The following is a 9,824-nucleotide window of genomic DNA, read 5'->3' on the forward strand; positions in this document are numbered from 1 at the left end:
CACACAGAGTGAAACAATTGCGACGATTCCCTAATCGCTCCCCAATTGGGGACGGCTGTGCTTAATTACCAACTTGCGTTCGACTGCAGCTGGGATTCAATGTCAACACCTTCCTCTCTCACGCAGTCTCTAAACCAGCAGCGCTGAGTGCCAGCCTCCACACCTGCAGCAAGCATGAAGAATCCATGATCTCTAACACCATGGACACCCTGTTCAATCAGCGTTAGATATTAAACATAGAGGTACCTCTTTTGTATACCAAACAAATAAGCAAACTCAAATCAGCTTAAGGAGGGCTCATCAGGTAGTTCTTTCAACAGGTAAAACAAACTCAAATTAACTGAGGGATGAATTAAGAGGGGCAGCCCCCCAAAAAGGAAGGGGGGGGCGAAATGGCCCAAACAGAAACCAAAGTCCAAAGGAAACTTAAAACATTCAATCAAAATGTGATTGTAAGGCCAATTTAGCACCTCCCAGCGCGCTAGCCAGCTAGAAGGACTGTAAAACTTCAAAGTTAAACCAGACTGTCAAACAGGTGTGTCTCAATGGCACTGTAACCTCTTAACACCCGCTGTAACAGCTCTGAACTCACAGGAACAAGGGAACTGCCTCTATAACAGTCCCCTGTCCTGAGTCCTCCCAGTAGATGGGAACATCCTGCCGATTTTTATATAGATGGGTGCTGTGGATGCCAGTTTCCCCTGATCCTTGCAAAACCACCTGACTGGGGCCACAATGCAACAAGGAACTACTGGCTAGATGGGGAGAGCCAGTGTTTTAAATGGTCCCTGATTCATTCCTGGCTGGAGGTGCCAGGACCAGGGAGGAATGGCAGGAACACCAGAGAGGGAAGGGGGTTCAAACACAGGTTAAATTTACAGCAAAACTGCTGGAGCCGCTGAGCAGATGGTAGAGGCAAAAACCGAGGCACTGACTGCAAACGACTGAGCAGAGAATGAATCTATCCGGTTACCTGCTAATGATCACAGCTCCCTTGTAGAGGACTGAGAAGGTTGGCATGGCTTTCAGATTCCCTTTCCTCCAACAAACGCTTGCATTACTTTGCTCATAGCCACTCTGCCTCAGAGGAAGTGAGGGTTTGAGGAAGGGGGGTGGAAGGAAGGAGGAACCAACACACACACACACACACAGCTAAAGCTTTAAAACAGCCAGCCCATGTGACGGTTCTTACGGATGTTTAATTCCTCCAGATATTAGCACAGTTCATCCACATCGTCACTGTCTTCACAGATAGATTAAGCTTAGGCAAGAAACAAGGGCCAACTGTTTGTGCGGCGCAGGGGGGTGTTAGCACTGATGTAAAATGAGCCTCAAGCCCATTTGGTCTTGCTGGCAAACACAGAAAACAGGTCACATCTCACATCGCAGCAGCTCTCTGGGAAGATGCAGAGTGCAAGCTTCCTGCTGCAGTTCAATCTCAAATTCAGGCTGTGTCAGACTGACACTGAAAATAGGTTTAAATCTGAGCTCCATCTCTGGCATCCATCCAGCCCTCATTTCCCTACGCGCCTCATTGCCTGCGAGCTTGTCATTCCCAAGCCTAGACAGCATTATCCCCACACATTCCCCCTTCCACCTTCTCCCCTCGGGGGAAAAGGTGCCAAGGTCTGAGGACACGTAGGGGCGGCACAGTGGGTTAGACACTGCTGCTTCACAGCTCCAGGGGTTCCTGGCTTCAATTCCCGGCTCGGGTCGCTGTCTGTGTGGAGTTTGTACATTCTCCCTGTGTCTGCGTGGGTTTCCTCCCCACAGTCTAAAGATGTGCGGTTAATTGGCCATGCTAAATTGCCCCTCGGTGTCCCAGGTTAGAGGGGTTAGCTGGTAATATACAGGGATAGGGCCTGGGTGGGATTGTGGTCAGTGCAGACTCAATGGGCTGAATGGCCTTTTTCTGCACTATATACAGTATCAGCGGACTCAAGAACAGCTTCTTCCCTGCTGTTGTTAGAATTTTGAGTGGACCTACCTTGCACTAGGTTGATCTTTCTCTATACCCTAGCTATGACACCAAACCTTTCCTTTTCCCCTATGTAGATCTTAGAATCTTAGAATCCCTACAGTGTAGAAGGAGACCATTCGGCCCATCGAGTCTGCACTGACAACAATCCCACCCCAATTCCTATCCCCACAAATTTACCCCACTAATCCCTCTAACCTACACATTCCCTGACACTGACGGGCAATTCAGCATGGCCAATCAACCTAACCCGCACATCTTTGGACCAATTATGTACTCTATGATTGGTATGCTTTGTCTGTACAGCACACAATAAATAATACTTTTCACTCTACCCCAATACATTTGACAATAATAAATCAAATTTTCAAAGCTTGAAGTTTGGTGAGATAATTATTCAGGCGTCTCACTCAGTTTGTGGTGACACAGTGGTTAGCACTGCTGCCTCACAGTGCCGGAGACCCAGGCTCAATTTGGACTCTCTGTGCGGAGTTTGCATGTTCTCCCTGTGGGTTTTGCTTGATTCATTCATGGGACGTGGCATTGCTATTTGGGTCAGCATTTATTGCCCATCCCTACTTACCCTTATTCAGAGGGCAGTTGAGAGCCAACCACATTACTGTGGCTTTGGAGTCACATGTAGACAAGACAAGGTAAAGGTGACAGATTTCCTTCCTTAAAGGTCATTGGTGAACCAGATGGGTTTTTATGACAATGGACAGTAGATTCTTAATTCCAGATATTTTTGTATTCAATTCAAATTCCACCATCTGCGGGATTCGAACCTGGGTCCCCAGAATGTTAGCTGGGCTTCTGGATTAATAGTCTAGCCATAATACCACTAGACCATCATAGGTAACACAGTGGTTAGCACTGCTGCCTCACAACGCCAGAGATGCGGGTTTGATCCCCAGCTTGGGTCACTGTGTGTGAGGAGTCTGCACATTTACCCCGTGTCTGCACGGGTTTCTTCCGTATGCCCCGGCTTCCTCCCACAGTCCAAAAGACGCACTGGTTATGTGCATTGGCCATGCTAAAATTCTCCGTCAGTGTCCCAAACAGGAGCCAGAAAGTGGCAACTAGAGGATTTTCACAGTAACTTCATTGCAATGTTAATGTAAGCCTACTTGCAATACCAATAAATCAACTTTACCTCCAGGTGCTCTGGATTCCTCCCACAATCCAAAGATGTGCCGGTTAGGTGGATTGGCCATGCTAAATTGTCCCTTAGTGTCCCACGACGTGCAGGTTAGGGGGATTGGCCATGGGAAATGTGTGGGGTTATGGGGATAGGGCAGAGGATAGAGCTTGGGTAAGATACTTTGTCAGAGAGTCGGTACAGACCTGGTGGTTCATATCGGTTCAGTATTTCTCAAAATTAGACCATCCCTTTATAACACTGACACAGAGGAAAATCTTCCCTCCTACTGTTTAGGATTAGATAGGTTCTTAAGAATTAATTCATGGGACATGGGTGTCACTGGCTGGGCCAGCATTCATTGTCCATCCCTGATTTCCCTTGAACTGGCTTGCCACACCATTTCCAAGGGCAGTTGAGAGTCAACCACATTGCTGTGGCTCTGGGGTCACCCGTAGACCAGGTCAAATGGTCTCTTCAGCACTGTAGGAATCCTGTGATTCCAGATGTGCTTAGGGTTTCACTACTTCTGCAAAATGGATTGTTTTGGAGGTGGTACTGATCTGTACCAGTGCGTAGGTGATTGCTTCAATGTAATCTTTTATGGGAGAAGAGATTTAATCCAAATCGATAAAAGAGTGGCAAAGTATCTGGTGATTAACGAGAATTGAACCAAAACTGATATAACAGCCACGCGTTGACACAATCATAACGACCAACAGATCCAGAAATCCGCAGGAAATGAGACATTTCTGTTCCACTCGAATGTGGTGAAGTCTTTGCCATAAATCAGTCACTTTTCAGTGCCAGTAACTCGCAGTAACAAAAACAGGAAATCTCAGAACAATAGTTTCAAAGGATATTACCCTTTGTGCAATGACATTTTGTAGGTTACCAGCTCTGCTTGTCAAAGAAATGAGGAAAGAGAGGCTCATCACGTCTCAATCGCTTTGCGAAAACTCCAGTGATGTTGCATTTATCCCCACTGAGAAAGGTGAACATTCCCTGTTAGAACCAGTGAAACAACTTACATGGATCCAACAACAATGACGAGGCAGGGATGAGATAGAGAATCTGGTGAACTGGTGCGGCAACAATAATCTCTCCCTCAAAACGAAGGGGATTGTCATCAACTTCAGGAAGTGTAAAGAAGAACATGCCCCTATCTACATCAACGAGGGTGAAGTAGAAAGGGTCGAGAGCTTCAAGCTTTTAAGCGTCCAGATCACCAACAACCTGTCCTGGTCCCCCGCCATGCCGACACTACAGTTAAGAAAGCTCTCCAACATCTCTACTTTCTTGGAAAACTAAGGAAATTTGGCATGTCAACCACAACTCTCACCAACTTTTACAGATGCACCATAGAAAGCATTCTTTCTGGTTGTATCACAGCTCGGTATGGACTCCTGCTCTGCCCAAGACTGCAAGAAACTACAAAGGTAGCCCAGTCCATCAGGCAAACCAGCCTCCCATCCATTGACTCTGTCTACACTTCCTGCTACCTCGGAAAAGCAGCCAGCATGATCAAGGATCCCATGCACCCCGACATTCTCTCTTCCACCTCCTTCCATTGGGAAAAAGATACAGAAGTCTGAGGTCACGTGGCAACCGACTCGAGACCAGCTTTTTCCCTGCTGCCATCAGATTTTTGAATGGACCTATCTTGCATTAAGTTGATCACCCTCGCTGTGACTGTAACACTGCATTCTGCACCTCTCCTTTCCTTCTCTATGAATGGTATGCTTTGTCTGTATAGCGCACAAGAAACAATACTTTTCTCTGTATGTTAATACATGTGACAATAATAAATCAAATTAAATCACTGTTGTAATGAGGGAAACACTGTCTGGAACATTCAGAATAACAATTTTCATCGAGTATCGTCAATTATCTTCCCCTGCATATTAGTTCATTTTTTCTCAATATTAGAACACCCCTTTGTAACACTGATCTGGAGGGAATACTTCTGTCCCGCCATTGAGGATCAGATAGATTTTTAAGAATTCATTTGTGGAATATAGCTGGGACAGCATTCATTGCTCATCCCTGACTGCCCTTGAACTGAGTGGCTTGCCACACCATTTCAGGGCAGTTGAGAGTCAACCACGTCACTGTGGCTCTGGGGTCACATGTGGGCCAGACCAGGTAAGGACGGCAGATTTCCTTCCCTAAAGTACGTTAGTGACCCAGATGGGTTTCTAATGACAGCCCACAACGGCTTCATGGTCATTAGTGGATTCTTAATTCCAGATTTTTATTGAATTCAATTAAGAGTCCGAAAAATGTGCTGGTTAGTGCATTGGCCATGCTAAATACCCCCTCAGTGTGCCCAAACAGGCACCGGAGTGTGGTGACTAGGGGATTTTCACAGTAACTTCATTGCAGTATTAATGTAGACTACTTGTGACTCTAATAAATAAACTTTAAATTAATAAAAAACTTAAAAATTTCACTCTCTGCTGTGGCAGGATTCGAACCAAGGTCTCCCAGAGTTAAGAGTGGCATGGTGGCACAGTGGTTAGCACTGCTGCCTTACAGCTCCAGGGACCTGGGTTTGATTCTGCACATTCTCCCCGTGTCTGTGTGGGTTTCCTCCGGGTGCTCTGGTTTCCTCCCACAGTCCAAAGATGTGCGGGTTAGGTGCATTGGCCATGCTAAATTGCCCTTTAGTGTCTCGGGATGTGTAGGTTAGCGGGATTAGCGGGATAAATATGTGGGATTATGGGGATAGGGCCTGGATGGGATTGTTGTCGGTGCAGACTCGATGGGTCAAATAGCCTTCTTCTGCACTGTAGGGATGCTATGATTTACCCTGGGTCTTTGGATTGCTAGTTTAGTGACAATATCACTACACCACCATCTCCCCTGAGATTCAAGGTGAACAAGCATTATATAAAATTGCCATTGACTCATTTAGTGCCATTGTTGTAGGAGCGTGCATATAATTGGGATAGAGCTTTGGGGAGAGTTGAGGCGTGAAGGGTTAACCTCTTTATATAATGTAACCATGATGCAATGTCATGTGGCTAAGAAACAGAAATCTAGAGGGCAGCAGAATTGTTGATGTACTGCACTGAGTGTTGCACGGGGACATTGGGTGTGAAGACAGGAGTAAAGGTGTCTCATTGCAATTATAAAGGGCCTTGGTGAGGTGATGGTGGAATATTGTGTACGGTTTTGGTCTCCTTACCTAAGGAAAGATGTACCTGCCATCGAGGGAATCCAGCGATAGTTCATCAAACAAATTGCTGGGGTAGAAGGATTGTCCTATGAGGAAAGATTGAGGAGACTGGGTCTTTATTCTCCAGAGTTTAGTTAAATTAGAGGTGGCCTCACTGGGGCCTACAACATTTTCGAGAGGTAGACGCAGGAAGGCTGTTTCCCCCGGGCTGGGAGGGCGTCTAGAATATGGAATACAGCCTCAAAATAAGGGAAAGACCATTTATGACAGAGATGAGGAGGAATTTCTTCACTCAGAGGGTGGTGAATCTTTGGAACTCTCTTCCCCGGAGACCTGTGGAGTTTTTGTCACTGAGAATATTGAAGACTGAGATCGATAGATTTCTACATATTAAAGACATCAAGAACATTAAGGGATAGGAGTATAGTGCAGCAGAATGGCGTTGAAGTAGAAGGTGGCACAGTGGTTAGCACTGCTGCCTCATAGTGTCAGGGGCCTGGGTTCAATTCCCAGCTTGGGTCACTGTCTGTGTTGAGTCTGCACATTCTCCCTGTGTCTGCGTGGGTTTCCTCTGGGTACTCCCGTTTCCTCCCACAGTCCAAAAGACGTGCTGGTTAGGTGCATTGGCCGTGCTAAATTCTCCCTCAGTGTACCTGAACAGGCACCGGAGTGAGGTGACTAGGGGATTTTCATAGTAACTTCATTGCAATGTTAACATGAGCCTACCTGTGACAGCGATAAATAAACTTTATGATTTAATTGGGTGGTGCAGAAGACTCAAAGGACTGAATGGCCTACTCCTACTCCCATTCTCATGTCCATCAGTTTGGAGAATGTTTTTTTTAAATGAATAATGGTCTATCTTAGCATTACCCGGGTTACAGGCAAACCCTAAAGAAATCCCATCTCGATCCAAATCCAAGATGAAACAATGGCCACTGTTTAGATCATAAAACAATGGAAACAGTTGCGCAGGGGTACGGGGCAAAGGCAGGGTAATGACACTCACTCATTGTGCTTGGAGAGCTGGTGCAGATATGATGGGCCAAATGGCCTCATCCTGCCAACTGTGTGATCAACATAGAATAGTTATCCAGAATTAATCTGAGCCGAAACATCACCCACTGTAACTCTGAACGGAGAGAGCTGTGAAAAGGTAGCTAGGATAGGCGCTGCACATATTTTGAGACCTGCATTGTGGGCATCGCTGGTTGGGCCAGCATTTATTACCCACCCCTCAAAGTATTTAAGAGTCAACGGCGTCATGTGGCTCTTGAGTCATATGTAGGCCAGACCAGGTAAGGACAGCAGATTTCCTTCCCTAAAGGGCGTTATTGAACCAGGTGGGACAATCGACAATGATTTTGTGGCTATTATTAGACTTTTCCATTCCAGATTTTTTATTGAATTCATATTCCACCATCTGCTGTGGTGGGATTCGAACCCAGGTCCCCAGAACATTAGCTGAGTTTCTGGATTAATAATGGAGTGATAATACCATTAGGCCGTCGCCTTCCTCAATTATCACAGATGTGGAAAACCTGAAGGATTTGGAGTCTGTCAAAATCTGGGAGGGAACACAGTCTAAATGTTGGCGATATATCCTTCATCAGGACTGAGAATGAGACCGTCTACAGCAATTCATTTTCAATCCTTGGCCCGTCCCGGGACCCCAAAGTGCTGCCTGAGTTACTTTTTTTTAAAATTCATTTTACAGGAGCTGGGCATCACTGGTTAGACCAGCATTTATTACCCGTCCCTATCTGCCCTCCATTTCATAGAACATTACAGCACTGTACAGGCCCTTCGGCCCTCGATGTTGCGCTGACCAGTGGAACCAATCTAATGACCCTCTAACCTAAACTATTCCAATGTTATCCATCTGCCTATCCACTGACCATTTGAATGCCCTTAAAGTTGGCGAGTCCACAACTGCTGCAGGCAGGGCATTCCACGCCCTTACTACCCTCTGAGTAAAGAACCTACCTCTGACATCCGTCCTATAATTACCACCCCTCAATTTAAAGCTACGTCCCCTCGTGTTAGCCATCACCATCCGAGGTAAAAGGCTCTCACTATCCACCCTTAGAGGGGGTGGATAGTGAGATTTCAGAGGGTAACTGAGAGTCAGCCATGTTTGCTGTGGCTCTGGGTCACATGTGGGCCAGGCCAAGTAAAGATGGCAGATTTCCTTCCCTAAAGGACGTTAGTGAACCAGATGGGTTTTTACAACAATGGTTTCACGATCATCAGTAGATTCTTAATTCCAGATTTTTTACTAAATTCATATCCGCTGTGGTGGGATTTGAACCTGGTCCCCAGAACATTACTTTCAGTTGACTGTATTGATAGTCCAGTGACAATACCATTAAGCCACTGCGTCCCTCTTGCTTTAGAAATTTTGATTTTGTATAGACTCCTACGCTCTGAACACACTTGCACTGCACAGGATTCATAGAAGTTAAAGTTTATTTATTAGTGCCACAATTAGGCTTACATTAACACCGCAATGAAGCTACTGTGAAAATCCTCTAGTTGCCACACTCTGTTCAGGTACACTGAGGGAGAATTCAGCATGGCCAATCCTGCACACCTTTGGACTGTAGGAGGAAACCAGAGCACCCGGAGGAAACCCACACAGACACTGGGAGAATGTGCAAACTCTATATAGGCGGTGACCCGAGCCAGGAATCGAACCAGGGCTCCTGGCGCTGTGAAGCAGCAATGCTGAACACTGTGCCAAGCTGGCATTCCCAAGCATTTCCACGTGACAGCAGACAGGCTCACATTATACCCCATCCGGCTGAGTTCTCGAGGTGGGGGGGGGTGGGATCCCTGCCTAGAAACCTAACATTGACACCTGTCGGTAGCCTCGGAGTCCTTATCGATCGACAGATAGCGCCGCACGACTGGAAAAGTACACAGCTGCTGATCTCTTTAAGTGGGCAGGAAAACATTGTGGAAATAATGCTGGAGGGGATTATCTCCTGAGTGAAAATCCAGCGTGCAAAAATTAATCCGAGCCGGACTTATTTTTAAAATAAAACCACGGTTGAGGGAGAGACAGGAGGGAGGAACGCGGAGCTGCACGTACCTGATGAATGTGGGGAGCATTCTTCAGTAAATTAACGTGACCACGACATCGAGAAAGGAAGGGGCTTTATTACACGTTGCGACGGAATCGGACCAATGGCTGTGCCGCGCCGGGAGGCTTTGGGCTGTACAATTCAAGGTGACATCGTTCAACGCTGATCCTCTCTCTCAACTCAGCTGCTGCTGCTGAAGGGGAAGCGATGGCCTAGTGGTATTATCGCTAAGCTATCAATCTAAAAACTCAGCTCGTGTTCCGGGGACCCAGGTTCAAATCCCAACAGAACTTGAATTCAATTTAAAAAATGTTCTGTGGAATTAAGAATCTACTGATGACCATCGTTGGGAAAAATCCCCCTGGTTCACTAATGTCCTGTAGGGAAGGAAAAATCTGCCATCCTTACCCAGTCTGGTCTACATGTAACTCCAAAGCCACA

The 9,824-nt window shown here is 46.3% G+C and overlaps 1 protein-coding gene across 3 annotated transcripts in view; it reads right to left on the reverse strand.

Moving 5' to 3' along the window:
* LOC145355096 (syntaxin-binding protein 4) overlaps positions 1–9,461 on the reverse strand; it is a 95,524-nt gene extending 86,063 nt beyond the window's left edge. Inside the window, exon 1 of one of the 3 annotated variants that reach the window (XM_080206960.1) lies at positions 974–1,354. In XM_080206960.1, coding sequence (XP_080063086.1) covers positions 974–1,020 — 47 coding nt within the window. In that variant the 5' untranslated portion in view covers positions 1,021–1,354. Of the gene's footprint in view, positions 1–973; positions 1,355–9,391 lie in introns of those variants that run through there. The other 2 variants (XM_080206961.1, XM_080206959.1) reach the window with 2 other exon arrangements.
* Between the last annotated feature and the right edge of the window lie 363 nt (positions 9,462–9,824).

The sequence above is a fragment of the Carcharhinus amblyrhynchos genome, chromosome 18, assembly GCF_965287045.1.
Source record: "Carcharhinus amblyrhynchos chromosome 18, sCarAmb.v2.hapA, whole genome shotgun sequence".
NCBI classification, from domain to species: domain Eukaryota; kingdom Metazoa; phylum Chordata; class Chondrichthyes; order Carcharhiniformes; family Carcharhinidae; genus Carcharhinus; species Carcharhinus amblyrhynchos.